The sequence below is a fragment of the Phyllostomus discolor genome, chromosome 8 (assembly GCF_004126475.2).
Source record: "Phyllostomus discolor isolate MPI-MPIP mPhyDis1 chromosome 8, mPhyDis1.pri.v3, whole genome shotgun sequence".
Classification (NCBI taxonomy): Eukaryota; Metazoa; Chordata; class Mammalia; order Chiroptera; family Phyllostomidae; genus Phyllostomus; species Phyllostomus discolor.
In genome coordinates, this window is record NC_040910.2 from 38,670,939 (window position 1) to 38,692,332 (window position 21,394).

Genomic DNA, 21,394 nt, shown 5'->3' on the forward strand with positions numbered 1-21,394 from the left:
AGCCAAAGGCTACGAGGACCACACTGTAGTCCACAGGGAGTCAGGCACTGGCTGAGAGCACCGGGGACACACACACCTCACACAGGACTGTACAATGTGTCAGTAAGGGTGACAAGACATTTGTGACATTGGAACACTTGCCATATGTTAGATGACTTGAGTGTTCTAGGAAGTGACCCTTTACCCTGGATTAGGTGCTGTCAGGAGGTCAGTCTAACTTTATGATTGGATACCTTAGTCGTTCTTATCACAAAGCAGAGAGAATGAAGTGCAGCTGAAATCAGCAAGGAAGCACCTGTCACATTAGAAGCAGGAATGTGGTGAGTTTTGTGGTTTGGATGTGTTCCACTTTTAGCCTTTTTACAGACATGCACTCTCCATCTTGCCTCTGAGCTTCCTGCTCTGGGCTGGCTCTCCGCCGCCCTTCAGGTGCAAAGATAGGGACTGGACTCTAGGATCCTGCTGGGGAGGTGCCCACAGGCGCTGCAGGTACTGGGACAGTGATGTCCAGGTGAGCTATAAGCACTCCTGCCCCTGGCCCTGATTGGAGGGTGCTCCTGGAATCCCTACCCATGGGACCGTATCCAGAGTGACAGGCCTTGGGGAGACAAGATACTGATCCACCAACCCAGGAAGTTGGCTCCAGCAGGACCAGCACCTAGCTTCTCAGACTTGAGTCCTTGTCCTCTTGGACAGATGAGTCCTCGGTTACCCCAGAGTACCCCTTGTGCGGAGCTGTGACAGGAGAGTACAAAAGCACCTATTCACCTCCTGGGTCGGGAGTCAGCTGGGGTTGTATTCCATGAACCCCTGCTCTTTGTTTAACAACAAAGACTCAAAATGACATCACTTTGTGCAAGGCAGGGTCCCACTTGACATTAACCTATAACCTTAAGGGAGGTCCTGCCGTGTATGCCCACCCCCACCTCTGAGGTTTGAAGTGAGCACCCAGAGTCCTATCAACTGGTGTTGGAACCCCACTGTGTGGATGACCCAGAGGTCCCATGGTGTCACAGGTCAGGGCAACTATGGAAGGTTTTATTAGTGGGTCGATGTCCCCATGAGTAATATTGATGAATCGATGATCCTGGAGTGTAAAATGCATTCTGCCAGTTGTTGAAATTGATTAGGTACAAGCTTCTTCCCCAAACAGGTGTCTTTACTGACCGTTTCCTCTCTCAAGTCCCTCATGGACTAGCCACCTTACACACCATCCGAGATATACAGCCACAGCCAGGTAACTGAAAACACAACAGTACTTCCAGACTGCATGTGGCCAGAGAAGTATCACTGGCCATCTGACACAGAGACAGAAACTAGGCTTTGTTTCTGGGGGCAGACCAACAGAACCGTAAGTGAGCTAAATGGAAAGAGAAAAGCATGGCCCATTTTCTCATCAGTGGAAATAATACAAGGGACCAGCCCTGGGCAGTAGCATTAACAACCAACTGCCATCCATCATAGGAAGAATCATCCTGTGGATATTCAGCAAAATTACTGGCAACAAGACAGATGCAAGACAGGAACATGCTTCCCTTAATCCTCTAAGGGCTCTCTGAAAACAAACAGAAGCAGCATTTCCAGAAGTAGAGTTTATTCAAGGCACTTATGCCTATAAGCTGAAGCTCTGTGTGGTAACTCACTCCCATCACAACAGCAGAAGTGCTCACCTCGCCCAGAACACGGTTCGGGTTCTCCACAGACGTCAAGGGGATGTGTACGTCCGCTCCCCATCCCCCACCCTGTTGAGCTGTAGGAGCAGGACGCCTGGCTGGAGACCACTGACTGGAGCAATAGCTAGGTTTTCAATGTTAGCAAAAAATAAGTCATTTTTAAAATACAAAGATGGTAGCTGCATAAAAATGAAGGAAAGACCAGAAAATAATTTCAAAAGGTGTATGTATTTAGTAACATTACCCCAGAATACATATGAAAAAATTGGTTACAATGGAACAATAAATTATTCTTTAGAATGGGTTCATAATTAATTAAACATAAAACACAATAACATGTGTCAGTATACAACAGATTTGAAAACCTAAATAATAGCTCAGAAACAATGTAGAAAACTACAATTGAAAAAAAATGCAGTTTGAATCACATATTTTTTTTAAATGAGCATTAGTCCTGAATAGTGTGGTTCAGTGGCTGAGCAATTGTCTCAGAAAGAGAAAGGTTACCGGTTCGATTCCTGGTCAGGTCACATACCTGGGTTGCAGGCCAGGTCCCACATCAGGGCACGTGCTAGAGGCAACCAATCGATGTTTCTCTCACATATTGATGTTTCTCTTCCTCTCTTTCTACCTCACTTCCCCCCTCTCTAAAAATAAATAAATAAAATCTTTAAAAAAATGAGAATCAAACATTTGGTAATCACATATAAAAATTGAGCATAATTAAACATACTGGGCTTATCATTTAGAAAGCATTCAGCTAAAAGAGAAAACTGTCACAAACAGCCAAATATATTCACAAAGGTGCATTTCCACCATGGAAGTGTCCAAATACATCCATGTAAGTATCAAACAAGAAATGCAAGGTCAGTGCAGCCTCTCAACAATGCAGTCTGGGAGGTATGTTTCCTGTGTTTTGGCTCCAATGTTAAATATGTCAGGGTGGAGTCAGGAAAAAGATCTACCAGTAGAGAAACAAGATACTTCCTACAAAAATCACATAATTAGGAGAGGCATGAAAGACAAAAGGGGTGACAGGATGAGAGAAGACTGCTAAAGCCCATAGCCTGAAGAAGTGGCCTGTTGTACATCAAAGAGTTACAGGAAGAGTCTGTGTGAATCTGAAGACCAAAGAGGGCCCACGATGGGGGAGCTCCTGGAAATGTCTGTGGAACCCGCTGCCTGAAAGAAAACTAACATCAAACCTGTGTTTGGTTAGGGCTGTTCTTAGACAGACAGAGGCAGAAGTCAAGAGAATGTGCTGTGTCTAGGGCCCACTAGGTTTCCACATCTCTGTCTGCTGATGGGAAAGAACATGTGAGGGTTATGGTGTCTTCATTTCCAAACCTCATGCACCTTCCCTTTCTCAAACCTAAGGAGAAGGAAGATGGGATATAGCTTCCCAGCTTACCCACTGACAACATAATACATGGAATCATCTAGACACCACCTTTCATTTTCACACCGTGGGTATCTCTTTGTAACTCAATGTATCGTGTCCAATTTCCAATTAAGATCAGGGACATTAAGCAAAGGTCAAATTAAGAACATAATCAGAGGAGATCTTGCCATAATTACTAACTTCCGTGAGGAACACAGATGTGGTATCCACTAGCAACAAACAAATGTGAAAGCTCCACGTTTCTGTAACAAAGACTACAGTGAAGGGTTGATGTCTGCAGGAGCAAACCAGAAAAGAAAAAATACAGGTCTCAACCCTGGCTGGTGTAGCTCAGTGGATTGAGCACAGGCTGCAAACCAAGTGTCACAGGTTCTATTCCCGGTCAGGGCACATGCCTGGGTTGCAGGCCATGGCCCCCAGCAACCGCACACTGAAGTTTCTCTCTCTCTCTCTCTCTTTCTCCCTCCCTTCCCTCTCTAAAAATAAATAAATAAAATCTAAAAAAAAAAATACCAGTCTCGTGGCATGATCACATACTGGGAACCTAATGGAAAGAGTCAAAAAACTTTTCATCTAAAATTATTATCATTTCACATGCAAATAAAAATAACCACTTAATCTAATCACTATGCTGATAAACCAGAAACTAATACAAAATAATATTGAATGTAAATTGTAACTGAAAAAGGTAAAATATAAAAGTGATATGTCTACCACTCCAAATTTACAAATATAAACAAAGTTCTGCCATTACAATAAAAGAGAGAGAGAAGCCCCAGCAACTCTTAACTGTTGAATGATATTGGGCAAGTTGCTTTGGCTCTCTGAGCCTCAGTTTCCCCAACTGTAAATTTTACACAATAAAAAATCACTAAATTATAAAAAAATCCCTAAATACCCCTAAGTCCAAAAGTAATAATAATGGCAACGAGACAAGTTTTATACAACTATACAATTATTTAAAGTCCAAGATAATAAAGTGTGTAGTACAAATGAAGGAACATAGAGAAATATTTCTTATCTCAAGTTTCATATCAGAAACATAACCAGAAACTAATACACTGGAAATTGCTACTAAGGATGAGCTATTTACAAAGGCAATACCATACAAATAATCATTAAAAGATTCAGCCTGCTCTGAATTTTCATACAAAATAAGTGCTACACCTAAAGGTTTTTCCACATTTTTTCCATCCATACAGTTTCTCTCCAGTGTGTTTGCTCGCATTTACAACCCAATTTTCAGGAAGAATAAAGATATCCCAGTCCTCGAGTTCAGAGTTTCTGTCCATCATGTGTCCTCACGTGCTTGCAGGTATTCGTCACACATGAAGGCTTTCCCACATTGCCGACGTTCACGTATCCTTTTCACTGTGTGTTCTCACATGTTTGCGCAGGGACGTGGGATACCGGAAGGCCTTCCCGCAGTGCTGACACTCATCAGGTCTCTCCCCAGTGTGTGTCCTCACATGTACTCGCAGGTTGTCAGGATACCTGAAGGATTTCCCACACTCCTTACACTCATAGGGTTTCACCCCAGTGTGTGATCTCATGTGTCCTTGAAGCGAGCAGAGACGACTGAAGGCTTTCCCACACTGCTGACACTCAAAGGGTCTCTCCCCACTGTGCATTCTCACGTGTATTCGCAGGGATGAGAGGAAACTGTAGGATTTCCCACACTCTTTACATTCATAAGGTTTCACCCCGCTGTGTATCCTCATGTGACCCTGAAAATGCTGCAGCTGCCTGAAAGCTTTCCCACACTCCTTACATTCGTAGGATTTCTCCCCACTGTGTGTTCGCACGTGTTTCTGAAGGTAAGAGTGGCTGGTGAAGGTTTTGCCACACTGCTGACACTCATAGGGCCTCTCCCCAGTGTGCGTCCTCACATGCACTCGCAGCGAGGCGGCATACCTGAATGCTTTCCCGCAGTGCTGACATTCACAGGGCCTCTCCCCGGTGTGTGTCCTCACGTGCACTTGCAGGTTTGCAGGAAACCTGAAAGCTTTCCCACACTGCTGGCACTCATAGGGCTTCACTCCACTGTGCGTCCTCACGTGGCCGCGCAGGGAGGAGTGACGACTGAAGGCTTTCCCACAGTGCTGACATACATACGGCCTCTCCCCACTGTGCGTCCTTGCATGTTCTTGCAGATTTGTGAGATACCTGTAGACTTTCCCACACTCCTTACATACATAGGGTTTCACTCCACTGTGTGTCCTCACGTGTCTTCTAAAGTATTTCAGACTACCGAAACCTTTCCCGCATGCTTTACACTCATAGGGTTTCTCTCCAGTGTGAGTTCTCACGTGTCCTGTAAGGTAAAAGTAATACATAAAGGCTTTCCCACATACTTTGCACACGTGGATTTTCTGTCCACAGTGACCTCTCAAATGTCCCCGAAAGGAGGAGTAGCAAGTAAAGGCTTTTCCACATTTCTGACACTCAATGGAGTTTGTATTACTAAGGCTCTTCACGTATCTCTCAGATGCTCTCCCAGTGTCCCCACAGTGACTGGGTTTGTGCACACGCTCTGGTTCCATATGAGGGCTTGGACACGAGATGCACGTACAGGCTTGTCCACGTTCCTCACCGGGATGAGGTTCGTGTCCAGTGGGAGATCTTGGCTGACTCAAGCGGGTTTTTCCACACTTAGTACATTCCTGGGGTTTAACTCCAGGCGGGTGTCCCTCCCCCACAGGAAGATCTGTGACCGGGTTCAGGGTGTCTCTGCATGGATGAGCTTCACCTCTCTCACAGGGAGCCTCCAGCATGTGACTTCTGTTCAAAATAGGAAGTGCACTATTAGTGATGAATGATCATAAGTGATTTTTTATTAATGATTATTAAGTGTTAACGATTGTTTTAACCATGGTAAATATACCATTTTCAAGGCATGAGTATATTTTTGGCACTGTCTACATTGTTCCATCTTGAAACAAGCTTATTGCTCTGGCTGAGCTAAAACAGGGCCATAACTTTCAGTGTTTCTTACATCTGGGGTTTCCTCACCATTGTTTCCAACTGGATTCTGTTTCAGACACTCCATATCTAATCACATTTATGAAAATAGTGTTGCATGAAAATCCCGAGTACACTGCTGCTCAGCTAGGTTTATACTTTTTCTTTAACTTCGAGGTGGTCTAACACTCTGCTGAGGCGCCCTGTTCCGCTGTGCCACTCACCTCGGACGCCTCTCCTGGGGTTGGTGCTGATCTGCAATGTTGTGGTCTGTGCAGTTTCCTCTAAAACCAGGCCAGGAATCATTTCTTGTGAATCTTAGTATTTTCTCTTCACTGGATATTTTATTCTCCAAAGTATCCTGCCCAGGGCGTGACGGATGGGTTTTAACTTGAGTGAAACAATCTGTAACAACTGATAGGATAATTCAATTAAATTTCCTGGGAAGGAAATGGTGAAATAAGGAAAATAAAGTAAGAATGTGTGAATTAATTTTCATATTCTGATAGAAAAGAGTAAACAAATTTTATAAGGAAGAACAAATTTGTTTTTTTAAAGGTTTATTTTACTCTCATCTGAGAGAGAGGGGAAGAGAGAGAGAAGGAAACATTGATGTAAGAGAGAAACACCAATTGGCTGCTTCCTGCATGCGCCCCAACCGGGGATCCAGCCAGCAGCCTTTCTGTTCCTGGACAATGCCCAACCAACTGAGCCACTCCGGCCAGGGCGGGAAGAATAAATCTACAAACAAAGAAGGGACCTTTGCTTTTTGGATCTTTGGCAAAAATAGGAAAAATGACTCAAAATGGCAGCCTGGTCACTAAGAAATACTGTAAAAAAGAGACCAAGTAAAGATAAATATTATAAAAAATGTGAAGTTGGGAGGAACTGGGCAAAATGCTCGTGCCCAGGTACTCCCTTTACAAGAGGAGATACAGAGATTCTTCCCACATGAGTGAGGATGGATAAAAAGTCCAACAGGGAGGCCAGTAAGTGTAAAACGTCACCCTTCTCAAACACAGACTGAATCGTGTTTCTAATGGATTTGTCCAAATATCAATCCCTTATCCAGAATCGACTCCTCCTGAGGGGATTTGCTCTCTGGAGTTCTCAGACACAGAGGCCCTAGGTGAAGCCTTTCTTCACAGCCCCTGCTGCCATTAGAAGACAGGTGGTGTGTCTAGCCGATGCCCTGCACCTGGAGAAAAGGTCCTCATGATGGAGGATGGAAGGCAACAAATCACCTGTGAGAAGGACCCAGCGTTGGGCTCCACAGCCAGTGACGACGTGTAGTGTGGGTTTCATTGTAGTGTGACTATGCCGAATTTGTATTAACCACTGTCTCAAGGGTGAAAACTGGAAGCTGCTCTCACTGCCCCAGAGCAAACTGGAAATCCATGCTCACACTTATCAAAAAATCAGGGAACCTCAGTCTTTTATTTAAAAGAAATAAAAAGTCAATTTAATACATAAAACTTTGTTATCATGAAAAAGATACCAGGACTAGATGGGTTCCATGAAGGCTTGGATTGCACCTGGGATTTGGGGCTTTTTTTTTTTTTTTTTTGACATCTTGCCCTTCCTTGGACCCAATTCACAAGGACAACTGTAAGAAATGCTTTTTCCATAAAAGGCAGTGAGGAATGAAGCCATCCTTACCCACTGAGGCCAGGTTCCTGAAGGTCTCCAGCATCACTTCTCTATAGAGCTTCCTCTGAGCACCATCCAGCAGAGCCCACTCTTCCTGAGTGAAATTCACAGCCACATCCGCAAAGACCACCGTGTCCTGAAACGTCCCACATATTCTGTTTCAACAAGGCACCACTTCATCAGCATGTGGGGGAGGCCAACAAAGAATGCAACTCAGTTCCTAGAACTGCCAAGCTCATGCTCTTTTGGGAAACGACAGTGAGCAAGGAAACCAAATGCAGTACACTCAGCGGTGGTAAGAGCTTGGAACTTAGAATCCAAGTGCAAGAACAAGTGATATAAACTTACTCACACTTAATAAAAAATTATTTTTAATGAGATAAAGCAGATTCTGACTATGTTAAAGACTAAAAATAAAATCATCATTCCAATAATGTAGAATTGAATACCTGGCTTGCTCAAAAGTTATTTGTCAACTCCCGAGTGTCAGAAATTCGTGAACACAGATTTCCAGTGCTGCTTGATCTAGGTAGCTCTCACCTTGGAATTCAACAGTGCTGAGGAGCACTGTTGGGTCCTCAACAGTGGGTGTAGTCCCCTCTCATCTGACAGAGGCAGAGACCCAACCCCTCCCAGCATAAGGCGGACCCTGTGGGCACAGGTACGGGCCAGGGCCCGGGGCCTGGCACGACTGCTGGGTAAGAGGAGAACCTGGTCCCTGAAGGAATTTTCAAGCCAGCAGGGCCTCTCAAATAAACAACTGAGTGCCTGGATTTGAGAAAAATGGTCCCACAAAGAAGAATTGCAGAGAGATCTAATGGTAATAAGCCAAAGGCAACTTTAACAGAGAGAAAAAATTACCATATGTACACTTTAGAGCAATACTGGATGACACCATACCAGTCAAGAACAAACAATGATTTTTTAAAAATCACATGTCCACGGTGATGCTGCTGTAAACAACCCCACTGTGCCACCAGTCACGTACATGTACAGTACCGACAATGATGTACCTATCACTTTACAACAATAATAAAGGACCACGTCACTTATGTATTCCCATGGTGCCAAGAGACCAACGAAAGAGGCTGACAATGCCAGCATTAAACAGAGTTTATTAAGGAAACTTACGGACAGAAGCAGAGTCTTTGGCAGCAGGGAGCTGGTATGTCTCTGCAGCAGAAAGGGGACGTGGGTGTGATATGTAGAGTGAAGAGGCAGGTGCTAACACACGTGACTTGTAGCCATGTGGTACATGCTTGTTAAAAGCTATATAATACAAATTGGTAAACATCGGCCCCCTTTTCTTTCTTTTTTTTTTTTTAAGATTTAATTTATTTATTTTTAGAGAGGGAAGGGAGAGAGAAAGAGAGAGAGAGAGAGAGAGAGAGAACATCAATGTGCGGTTGCTGAGGGCCATGGCCTGCAACCTAGGCATGTGCCCTGACTGGGAATCGAACCTACAATGCCTGGTTCACAGTCCGCGCTCAATCCACTGAGCTACACCAGCCAGGGCCTCGGCCCACTTTTCTACGTAAGAACATTCCTTTTAGGTGACAGGGACCCACTCACCCAGAGGTGAATTAGTGCTCAGCTAGCTTCGTGAGATGGCACTGGTCACGTTAAGTAGTGGGAAACACTTTGCCTAACAATTATACTTTTTGTTATGTTGGACTGTACTTTTTATATTTACACAAAAAGCTATAAAACAGGGTGCTGTGTTACTGTGCAGCAGCCTCCTACATCTCCTTACCACATCTCTTTATTGCAGCATTTTTTGTGTGCTTGATTAAATCTCACATTGTTTTGTACAGTAACATGACATCAGGCCTGTGGCCTGGGTGTGTAATAGGCTACACTCTCTAGGTTGGTAGAAGTGTGCACTGTGATATTTGCACATGGACAAAATCACCTATGGATGCATTTCTCAGAATGCATCTGCCATGAAGCAGCATATGGCTGTATATACATATTCACAGCAGAATGATTCAAAATAGCCCCAAAGCGGAAACAACTCAAAAATCCATGAACTGAAATGGAAAGCAAAATGTAGACTATTTGTGCAATGGAATATTACTGGCAATAAAGAAATAAAGTACCGATGATCCACAGCACAAAGTCAATAAACCTTAAATACATTACCAAGCTTCACAAAGAACACACATGGTATTAAATCACTTATATCAGGGGTCCCCAACCTCAGGGCCACGGACCGGTACTGGTCCAAGCCTGTCAGGAACTGGGCCGCATGGCAGCAGGTGAGCTTGAGTGTAATGCACTTAAATCATCCCGAAACCATCCCCCACCCCTGGTCTGTGGAAAAACTGTTTTCCATGAAAACGGTCCCTGGTGCCAAAAAGGTTGGGGACTGCTGATCTATATGAAATGTACAGAAGAAGCAAATCTGTGGAGACAGAAAGTAGCTGAATCAACCACCAGCAACCAGGCTTCGGTTGTGGGGCACGTGACCAAGGTTGACAGCCAGCAGACACAAGTTTCTTATGGAGTGAAAAAAAAATTTTTCTATTATGGGGACAGTTCCACAATTCTGTAAATACACCAGATACCACTGAATTTTATACTTTAAACAGGTAGGCTTTACAGTATATAAACTATATCTCTCTTTTTTTAATCTTTTATTTATTTGTTTGTTTGTTTATTTATTCTAATCATTGTTCAAGTACAGTTTTCTCCCTTTCACTCCCAGTCCAGCCCACCCACCCAACCCTCCCCACTTCCCTCCCATTACCACCCTCCCCCTAGTTTTTGTCCATGTGTCCTTTAAATTTGTTCCTTAAACTAGATCTCATATATAGCTGTTAAAGAAGTTTAGACAAACTAAAAATACTGAATGGGGCAAAAGTAGGTTTACAGTTGTGAGTACACAAAACACAGGGCTTATTCTTGTATCATTATATGTTAATTTATTATTTTCCATAAGGACAACTCTAACCCTATTCTGGCCCTGCACTGTACACCCTTCTTAACTTAAGAAGGCATTTTTATTTAAATACAAAGAACTTGCGCAAATAAATTAAAGTACAGAAGTGGAGCAAAATTTTAGATGTTTCAGAGATTAAACACATTGAGGAGATATTACAAACCACTTGTGGGAAGAGATTTTTTTATATTAGATGTAATAGGATAAATGTACAGAAATTAGTAAACACACCTGAGATGACGAAAGAAAAGAACATGTGAACACATCTGTGGTCATTAAATGAACAAAACCAGCTGACCCCACTGTCCCCACACACCAAATGAGATTCTCAAATGGTTCCTAGGCCAGGTTTCAAATATTTTAAAAAATCAGTATTCCAAATTGTAGGAAATATAACAGAGTATTATCAAGGCCAGAAAGGAACGACTCAAAACACATTCAAAGGCAACAACATTTACAACTACAAAGGCAAAAGGCTTTTTAAAAGGCATCTAATACATAAATGCATAAAAAGCATAACTCAAAACCAAGTTCATTTTATTTCAGACAGGCAAGATGGATTAAATAGGAATTGCTCAATAAGTATAATTTATCTCATTGATGGAAAAGAACGAAAAAAAGACACCACACAAACCATAGGCTTTCCAGTTCACAGAAGCTGAGGACGTGCTGGCCTCATGTCACTGCCCATGGATGACAACACAACTTAAAGACAAGAGGGGAACACACCCAGTCAGAAAGAAAAGGTGTGTACACAAAGCCCAGAGCCAACTTCCCGTGGCAGTGAAACGTTACAACTGTTCCCTCTGACACCTGGAACCAGAAGGAAAGGATGGGCGTGCATACAGTCGCACACCTGTGAAAGCCAAGCCAGTGTGGCCACGGAAAACAAGAGAGTGGGAAAAGATTTACAAAGTGAAAACACTGAACTTGACTAGTATTAGACAATGAGATTTAGTACTTAGAAATTCCCCCACCCTACAGACAAATTATTAAATTTATAACTCATCATAGCAGGGGTGCTGGTTAAAGTATAACATTCCAAAATTAATTTCATCACCAATAATACATCTGATAAGGGGTTAATAACCAAAATTTATATAGAACTCATATAACAACATCAAAAGAGCAAACAATCCAATTAAAAAATGGGCAAAGGGCCTAAATAGACAGTTCTCCACAGAGGACATACGGATGGCCAACAGACATATGGAAAGATGTCCAATGTCACTAATCATCAGAAATGCGAATTAAAACCACAATGAGATATCACCTCATCCCTGTCAGAATGGCTATGGTCAGTAACTCCACAAGAAACAAGTGTTGGTGAGGATGTGGAAAAAAGGGGAATCTCTGTACACGACTGGTGAGAATGTGGACCGGTACAGCCAAGGTGGAAAGCAGTGTGGAAGTTCCTCAAAAACTTAAAAATGAAACACCTTATAGCCCAGTGATTCCACTTCTGGGAATATATCCAAAGGAACCCAAACTACTAATTCAAGAGAATATATGCACCCCTGTGTTCACCGCAGTGCAATTTACAATAGCTAAGCTATGGATGCAAGGCAAGTGCCCATTATTAGACGAGTGAATAAAAAAGCAGTGGTACATATATATACAGTGGAATATTACTCAACCAATAAAAAGAACAAGATCTCACTGGAAAAGAGGCCTCTGCTTCTGGAAACCTCAGCAGATCTTCAGCTCTCAACTCAGAGACGTGATGGTTAGTTTTATGCATTGACATGGCTGGGTTATTGTACCCAGTTCAATTAAACACTAATCAAAGAGCTGCTATGAAGGTATTTTATAGATGCGGTTAACATCTCCAATCAGTTGACTCTAAGTACAGGGGAGGACTCGGGACAATGTGCATGGGCCTTATCCAATCAGCTGTAAGCCTTTAAAAGCAAACACTGAAAGGCCTTAAAAACAAATACTGATGCACCCTCTGTTCATTGCAGCATTATTTACAATAGCCAAGCTATGCAAGTAACTCAAGGGCCCATCAATAGACAAGTGGATAAAAAAGCTATAGTACATATATATAATGGAATATTACTCAACCATAAAAAAGAGTGAAATCTTACCGTGCTCGACAGCATAGATGGACCTGGAGAATATTATGCTAAATGAAATAAGTCAGTAAGAGAAAGACAAATACCACATGATTTCGCTTACATGTGGAATCTAAAGAACAATAGAAATGAACAAACAAAACAGAAACAGACTCATAAATTCAGAGAACAGATTGATGTTTTCCAGAAGGGAGAGGGGACGGGGATTGTGGGAAAAAGGTGGAGGGATTAAGAAGTACAGATTTGTAGCCATGCCATGTACAGCGCAACATAAGGAACACAGTTAATAATATTGTAATAACTATGTATGGTGCCAGCTGGGTACTAGAAATATTAGGGGGAACAGTTTGTAAAGTATATGATTGTCTGACTACTATGCTGTATACCTGAAAGTAATACAAAACAATATCAAATGTAAACTGTAATTAAAAATGTTTTCTTTTTTTTAAAAGATTTTTTATTTATTTATCTTTAGAGAGGGAAGGGAGGGAGAAAGAGACAGAAAGAGAAACATCAATGTGCGGTTGCTGGGGGTCATGGCCTGCAACCCAGGCACGTACCCTGACTGGGAATCGAACCTGCGACACTTTGGTTCGCAGCCTGCGCTCAATCCACTGAACTACGCCAGCCAGGGCTAAAAATTTTTTCAAAAAACAATTTCAGTTCCATGGACAGAGACAGGAAGAAAACGACACATTAAAAGATACCACTTAGTCAGTTTCCTCCCCAAATGCCTGGATGCCCCACCTGCCTCAGTCACCAATTGCCAAGGCCTGGATGAGTGGCAACAGGACCCAGAGATGGAACTGGAAGCCTTGTGTTGTATTTCTACAGGAGATTAAAGTTTCTGGAAGTTTTCTGGTTTCCTGTCAATACAGAGTGAAAATGGTGATCCCAAAGTCACCTTAATAGAAATTTCTATCCTTCACAGGCAAAAAAAAAGGGGGAAGAGTGGCCCAGTGTGAGCCAGCTCAGATCGGCAGCCTGCATCTCACAGCACAAAAAGGAACCCAAGTCAGAAGGTCAAGGACTTTCTGAGCTGGGGGCCGGACTCACCCTGCTGACAGATAGTCTAGAGTGGACCCACCCAAGGAAGGAGTAAGGGGACCCTGAGCCCCTGGAAAACCAAACTCTGGATCCCCACACACCCAGCTTTCCCTCCTCAGTGTGAGAACAATGCCCCCTCTAAGGCCTCAACACTCACCAAGGAGGTAAGCATAAGATCTGACCCAAATTAACTCAAATTCATCAACTTCCCTCCAGCCATAAAATCCAAAGGTTCACTCCCTAAGGATGACCTTCAGGGTTACTCAGTTTGCACAAATCACACTTAACTCCAGGGACTCTGTGGATGATGCGAAACCAACCATCACAGGTCACAATTCACAAAATTTGCATTAATCTTTGACATCAACTATTCGCAGGCAGTGGAACACGATCACACAGGGTCTCACAAACTGCACCCTGAATGGATGGGTCACTACAATTTTTACGTATCTTTTTAATCTGTATCTCCACTGACCTTGCATGAAGGGCTGAAACTGTGTGCATTTTCTCCACAATACTAATAAAAGAGAGGACATTGTCTGTATCTGAGATATTCTTCCTCAGAGACATCTGCAGTTAAGTGCTGGAATAACATGAGTCAGCAGGAAAAAAGACCTGAGACACTTAACCATCTTCACAAACATGAAGAAACTGAGGCAAAAGGGATTCAGTCGTTTTACATCTGCTGAAACCTGAGGCTGCAATAAGAGAAAGCTCTTGGTGCTGAACTGGACACAGAGGAGGCTGCTCACAGGTGTCAGGTGACAATACTGAATCCTCCCTGATCCTGTTCTCCTGGAAACATGCCTGGGAGGTAAAAGGAACCACCCCAACCATTTGTTCTAGAAAAGGGCACGCTGCAAGAACCACTGACTTAGATAAGACTCTCAGATGTCTCCTGTGTTTACCTATGACAAAGCCAGAGGCAAACATCCCAATTCTCTCAGTCCTAAATAATTGGCTGTACTGTTCGTCCAAGCAGAACAAATGCTTGTTGGCCACACTTTAGATTGGCTTCTCTCCTAAACCCAGACCCTGAACGTAGGTCTGTCCTCAGCCTTAGCCCACAGACACTCCCTCCTGAAAACAAACTGGGATGAGGATCTGCCATCCCAACCATACCTGGTCCTTCCTGCTTTTGTTGACTCCCTTCTATAAAGGCAAAACTCAGAAGGCCCAACTCTCTAGATACTTGCAGATGGCATGGTCTGAGAGTTCTCCCTACTACACAGCCCCGGCGCCCGTGCCCTTCCACCCATCCGGTGCAGTAATTCTTTTGAACGAAAGTCTCTCCTTACAAAGCTTAGATTTTTCAAATTTCACAGGCTTGACCAAGTGATCACAATTTCCCACCCAAGATTTACTAGACTTCTGTCCTCCCGACAAGTCCAGCCATTGTCCCCACCTCGTCTGAACAAGCGCTGAGAAGCAGACAAGGCCCCGCTGACCTAAGAATTCGCTGGCCACAGAGAGACGGCGGCTGTCACACCGCCTTCCTGCTCAGCCTCCTGCCACAGAAAAGCCCGCTTCTGATCTGAGACGCGGGCACAGCTCGGAGACCCAAGCCTTGTCCCTAGAGCAGCAGTCTTTGAAGGAAGTCCGGATTTGATGGCATCTGTCAGATTCAGAACAATTCCTCCCACTCCGCGTCCACTCCGCCCCCAGCCCCTGACCGCCAGCGATGGTGGTCGTCTGGTCCTTCCTTGGACCCACCCCGAAACAGAGAAAGGAAACTCAGGTCGGGACGGAAGAGGGGCACGGAGACACGGACCACGTGCCTCTTCCAGCCGGATCCGACCTGTGTGAACCAACCCAGCCTGGTCTTGGCCCGCTCTGTGCCCTTACCATCTCGCAGCGGTGAGGCTGGTTCTCAGGGCGTCGTCTTCCCGCAGCTCCGAAGCTCCGGAAGGTGAGAGAGACAGTACACCCAGGATCGCTCCGGACAGAAACGCGAGAGCGCCTCCGCTGGCGGAGAGAGATGTCAACGACAGATGCCAAAGCTCCAGCCTCCAACGGCGATGAATGCCCCTTACCCCCGCCCCCACAGATTGGACAATGCTGCAGGCACCCGCAACGTGACTGGACGGAACTCCAAACTGTTCCTTTCTAAGGATTCTGACTGGATATAACTCCTATCACGCCACCAGGCCTTGATTGGACAGTGTTTTAGAACCCTTCTTCCCTTGCCTCGTTAGGGCAGTCCTTTGGCCCCGCCTCTACATTCCCAATTTTCGCTCTGGGCCACGCCTCCGTCTTCCCTCATTGGACAAAGTCACTTGTAATGGGCGGGGGCTGAGGTCACGTGGTTGAACTGCACAGAAATAAGGGTTGCGGGATTCAGGACTTCGGTTTATAGCCGAGTCCTTAGGCGCCTGACGTGGGCTGTGAGCCGAACCCGCTCCTACCCAGGCGGACCCCGCGTCTGTCCACATCTCAGGGGCACCACCTTGTCCTCCTGGACCGGACTCAGTTTCCTCGTGCATCTTTTTTTTGTCAGGAGCAGGGGCAGTCCCGACTGAAGGGCCTTGTGATCGGCAAGGTCAATGGTTGCCATAGCGACGAGGCCACGCTGAATTTGTCCCCTTGGTTTAGGCGGGACCGGGGGCAAGATAGGCTTTCGCTTGTAACCTTTGACACCGTGAGGCCCCGTCCCTACTTTGGGGCTGAGGTCAGCAACCCGTGGCTCCAGGTACTTTGTCTCCACTGACAGTGCACACCTGTGTGCCCAGCTGACTTACAGGCCTAGTCTCAGTACAACCACAGGTGTGCGATGTTGGAATTCTCAGGTGTGCATTCTACACTGCAAAGGAAATTTCGTCCGATCAGGATTTTAGTCCCTGTGAATTTGGAAATGTAAAGGATAATATTTGGATGAACATCGGCAGACTTTATTTTTTACATTTTTTCGCTACTTCTATGGAGGAAGGGAGAGAAACATCAGTGCAAGAGAGAATCATGAGAATCGTCGACTGGCTGCCTCCCCTACGCACCTGGACAGGGATAGGCACAACCTAGGTATGTGCCCTGACGGAATCAAACCCGCCACCTTTCAGTTTACAAAAAGGCAATCCAACCAACTGAGCTACACCAGCCAGGGCAAGACTGACAGACTTTAAATGAACATGATCAGTTGGGAGGATCTGTGGAGGGGATCATCCAGGAGACCGCTCACAGGAGGGAGTCTCACATGTTCAAGTTCTCACACACGACACAGCCAAAACTGCAAAAAGAACTCTGCTTAAAATAAAGCTCTATGGTTGTAACTGCCCCTTAGCTTCCTTTTTCTCCTCTGTAAGTACCTCTCTAACGTGGCACAGAGTTCAGTGTATGCATACGGCTCGCTATGTCTCTGTGCACTGCATTGCGATTTTTTTCCAGAATAAATCCTTTTTGGTGATGAAACACCTAGTCAATATTGTTTGTATTTTCCTTATTCAGGTAGTATAGTGGTGTTGCTCAGCTTTGTCTATGTACAAACAGCCACTGAGTTGCCCTAGCCAGGTGACTCAGTTGATTGGAGTATTCTGTACACCAAAAGGCTGCAAGCTCGATTCCAGCTCAGGACACATTCCTAAATTGTGGGTTACATCCCCAGTTGGGGTTGGTATGGGGGGTGGCAATGGATCAATGTCTCTCTCTCCCTCTTTCTCTCTCTCTCCCCCCCCTCCCTCCCTCTTCCTCTTTAAAATAAATATATCATTGGGTAAGGATTAAAAGAGGGAAAAAGCCACCAAGTTGTACACTTAAAAGTGTGCATAAGTCCTGACTGGTGTGGTTCAGTTGGTTGCGTGTCATGCCACAACTGGTTCATCAGTTCGATCCTTGGTCAGGGCACATGCATGGGTTGCGGGTTGGGTCCTTGGTCAGGGCATGTATGTTAAGCAACCGATCGATGTTCCTCTCTCACGTTGATGTTTTTCTTCCTCTCTTTCTCCCTCCCATCCCCCCTCTCTAAAAATAAATAAAATCTTTAAAAATAGTCAAGACAGCATAAATAATAATAGTGTATGTATAATGAGTAAAAGTCACAAGGTGTATAGCTTCTTAACCCTGCACATCAAGATAACTGAGTAACATGCATTAAGATGTTTTTCAGCACACAAAGCAAACCACCTACCGAAACCAAGGGTCTTGATTTAATGTATAATTTTGATTTAATAGGTAGCCCCAGCCCTCTATTCCATTTCTTCCCAGCATGCCCTATGAGCCTTAGCCCTTTCCCTTACTACTCATTAACCCCTAGGCAGCCAGAAACAATGGCCATGCCTTCACTATGCATCATAAAGTTTGGGTTTCTGTTAAGCCTAAGATAAAGTCATGGCTTAAGTTGTGCTTCACCTGACGCGAAGGACTGCTGGCTGAGTTCCCATTAAACCAGACTGAGGGACACTGATACTGACCTGAAGATCTAAAATGATGTACTGTCCTTGCCTCACTAGACCAATCAGCAAGACCCACAACCCCAAACCCCTCACTATGACTGGTGATTTGGCTCTATAAAAACCCTTGTCTGTGAAAATTCAAGGACTCAGGGCCTTTGAGCATAGGCTTCGTGTTCTGGGTGGCACCATTCATAATGAAAACAGCCAGTCTTTCTGCCCTGCAATTCTTGTGGTGTTCAGTGTTTGACTCTGGTACTGCCAGGTGGGTAAATCTGCTGTTCGGTAACATCCCACTGATGGACACGTCCACTTTTTGGCTATTTTGAATAGTGCTACAAAGCACATTCACATAACCTATTCGAGTATCTGTCTTGATATAGGTAGGAAGGAAACAGCAGAGTCTTCAGTCATTCTATGTTTAACTTTTATGAGGAACCACTGGCTCTTTCCCACAGCACCATTTCACAGCACCATTTCACATTCCCACTGAAAGTGGACAAGGGGTCCCGCTTCTCCACATCCCTTTTTTTTATTATTATTGTTTTATTCTAGCCATCTTTATGGGTAGAAGTGGTATCACCTTGTGGGTTTAATTTGCCCTTCCCTGGTGACTAGTGATGAGAATCTTCTCATGTGTTTATTGCCATTTGTATTTCATCTTTGGAGAAATTATCTATTCAAAGGGTTATTTATGTATTTATGAATAATAAAACCTTATCACTGTTAGACTCTATTAATATGTTCAGTCTGTGAGACGTCTTTTCACCCTCTTGATGCCAACCTTTGATGCACAACATTTAAAGTCCAATTTATAAACTTTCTTGCATTGCTTGTGCTTTTGCTGTGATATTGAAGAAATCATTACCAAATCTCATTTTGTAAACACTTTACTCTGTTTCCCTCACTTGTGGGTTACCCAGGGCAACCTGCCGGTGGGGTGGGGATTCTCAGAAGAGCCACCTTCCTGTCCTGGAACAAGGAAGAAGCTCCTGATAAGACCCATGACCCAAGAAAATGTTTTAATGTGGAAGGCATGTAGTTTAAGGTAACAAAGTTTCCACTTTATATTAAACTAGTAAGAAATAATCCTAAGAAGCTGTTAATAACCATTTCTCTATGGTTATCCACATAAAGTTTTGAGATTTTTATATACACAGTTGTGGCAACTCTGAGGAAAATGTGACCTTTTTTTCCCTTTACAAACGTATACCTATTTCTCATGGCACTGGCTAGGCTATCTAGTCTACCACTGAGGGAATTTAAGTGATGAGTATTCTTATTTGTATATAATGTTACTGAACGGGTGAACTTTAACCACCTATATATGTGTCCTTTTGTAAACATTGCCCTTGATGACGCCCTTCAAAAAGTTGTGAGTTCTCATCTATTCCTTAACTCCTAAAAAACTTGTCATGGATGAATGGTGAACAGTGTAAAATGCTTTTTCTGTGTTCATTGAAATAATTTGAGATAGTTTCTTTTTCTTTTTTTTAAATATATTTTATTGATTATGCTATTATAGTTGTCCCATTTCCCCCTTCTCTCCCCTCCACCTTGTACCCCCTCTCCCACCCACATTTCCCCCCTTTAGTTCATGTCCATGTGTCATACTTATGAGTTCTTTAGCTTCTACATTTCCCGTACTATTCTTGCCCTCCCCCTATCTACTTTCAACCTACAATCTATGCTACTTATTCTCTTTACTTTTCCCCCCTCTCTCCTCCTCCCACCCCCCTGCTGCTAACTCTCCATGTGCCCTCCATTTCTGTGGTTCTGTTCCTGTTCTAGTTGTTTACTTAGTTTCTTTTGGTTTTGCTTTAGGTGGTTGTTAATAATTGTGAGTTTGCTGTCCTTTTACTATACATGTCTTTTCTTTATCTTCTTTTCTTAGATAAGTCCCTTTAGCATTTCATAAAATAAGGGCTTGGTGATGATGAACTCCTTTAACTTGACCTTATCTGAAAAGCATTTTATCTGCCCTTCCATTCTAAATGAGAGCTTTGCTGGATAGAGCAATCTGGGATGTAGGTCTTTGTCTTTCATGACTTGGAATCTTTCTTTCCAGCCCCTTCTTGCCTGTAGGTCTCTTTGGAGAAATCAGCTGACAGTCTGATGGGCACTCCTTTGTAGGTTACTGTCCCCTTATTTCTTGCTGCTTCTAGGATTCTCTCCTTCGTTTTTACCTTGGCTAATGTAATTATGATATGCCTTGGTGTGTTTCTTCTTGGGTCCAACTTCTTTGGGGCTCTCTGAGCTTCTTGGATTTCTTGGAAGACTGTTCCCTTTGCCAGAATGGGGAAGTTCTCCTTTATTATTTGTTCAAATACATGCTCAATTTTTTGCTTTTCCCCTTCCCATTCTGGTACCCCTATAATTCAGATGTTGGAACATTTAAAGGTGTCCTGGATGCTCTTAAGCTTTTCCTCGATTTTTTGAATTCTTATTTCATCATGCTTTCCTGCTTGGTTGATTCTATCTTCCTTCTGGTCCACTGTATTGTTTTGAGACTCAGATTCCTTCCTTCCACTATTGGCTCTCCTCCGTATATCTTCCTGCATCTCTTTTATGGTAACCTGCATCCTTTCATGTAACTTGCGCCCAAAATCAACCAATTCCGTGAGCTTTCTGATCACCAGTGTTTTGAACTGCACATCTGATAGATTGGCTATTTCTTGGTCGCTCAAAAGGATGAGTCCTGGGGGACTGATCTGTTCTGTTGGAACATATCTTTCCCTGTCTCTCCTCCCCCCCCCCCAGTCTGGTAGCTCTTGTTACGGTGGGGGGCGGAGCCTTAGGTGTTCACCAGGGCTGGGCACCCCAGTCGCTAGATTGTGACGTTATATGTGGGGGCGGGGGCGGGGGTGGGAGGGAACAATGGCAGTAGTTCCGTCCTCCTGGGCTCAGACCCTTCTCTGGGATCCTGGGCTGCGAGCCTGCCCTGGTCCACAATCGCTGCCTCACTGGTTCCCCCAGCTGCAGCTTGTGTACTCAGGGATCACCGCTGCGTTCTTGCGCCCCGGATGGCTGTCGCGCCGATTTCGTGCCAAATTTTCCCCGACCTCTGTGCGCTGCCGACCTGCACCAGCCCATCTCGTCTTCTCCTACCAGTCTGGATATATGGATCTACTTCAACTTCTTGGCTGTCTGACTTCCATTCAGATAAATCCTCTATCAGTTCTGGGTGTTATTCTGTCTGTAAATTATTGTTGTTCTAATCTTGGTTGTGCGAGGAGGTACGATGTGTCCACCTATTCCTCCAT

The 21,394-nt window shown here is 44.2% G+C and overlaps 1 protein-coding gene across 1 annotated transcript; it reads right to left on the reverse strand.

Annotated features, from left to right (window-relative positions):
* Window positions 1–1,577: 1,577 nt before the first annotated feature.
* On the reverse strand, window positions 1,578–15,947 carry LOC114502710 (zinc finger protein 77-like). Its single transcript, XM_028519843.2, has 4 exons — window positions 15,598–15,947; window positions 7,696–7,822; window positions 6,261–6,450; window positions 1,578–5,856 (listed from the first exon to the last, which is right to left on the reverse strand). The coding sequence occupies exons 1-4, from the start codon at window positions 15,598–15,600 to the stop codon at window positions 4,431–4,433; spliced, it is 1,746 nt and encodes a 581-aa protein (XP_028375644.1). The 5' UTR covers window positions 15,601–15,947; the 3' UTR covers window positions 1,578–4,430.
* Between the last annotated feature and the right edge of the window lie 5,447 nt (window positions 15,948–21,394).

What these genes read in the sequence shown, in the direction of transcription:
- LOC114502710 (XM_028519843.2), bottom strand. An exon ending in CAGGAACCTGGCCTCAGTGG is followed by an intron (nt 6,451 to 7,695) that starts GTAAGGATGGCT and finishes TTATCCTATCAG; the next exon opens with TTGTTACAGATTGTTTCACT. An exon ending in CCCCAGGAGAGGCGTCCGAG is followed by an intron (nt 5,857 to 6,260) that starts GTGAGTGGCACA and finishes TATTTTGAACAG; the next exon opens with AAGTCACATGCTGGAGGCTC.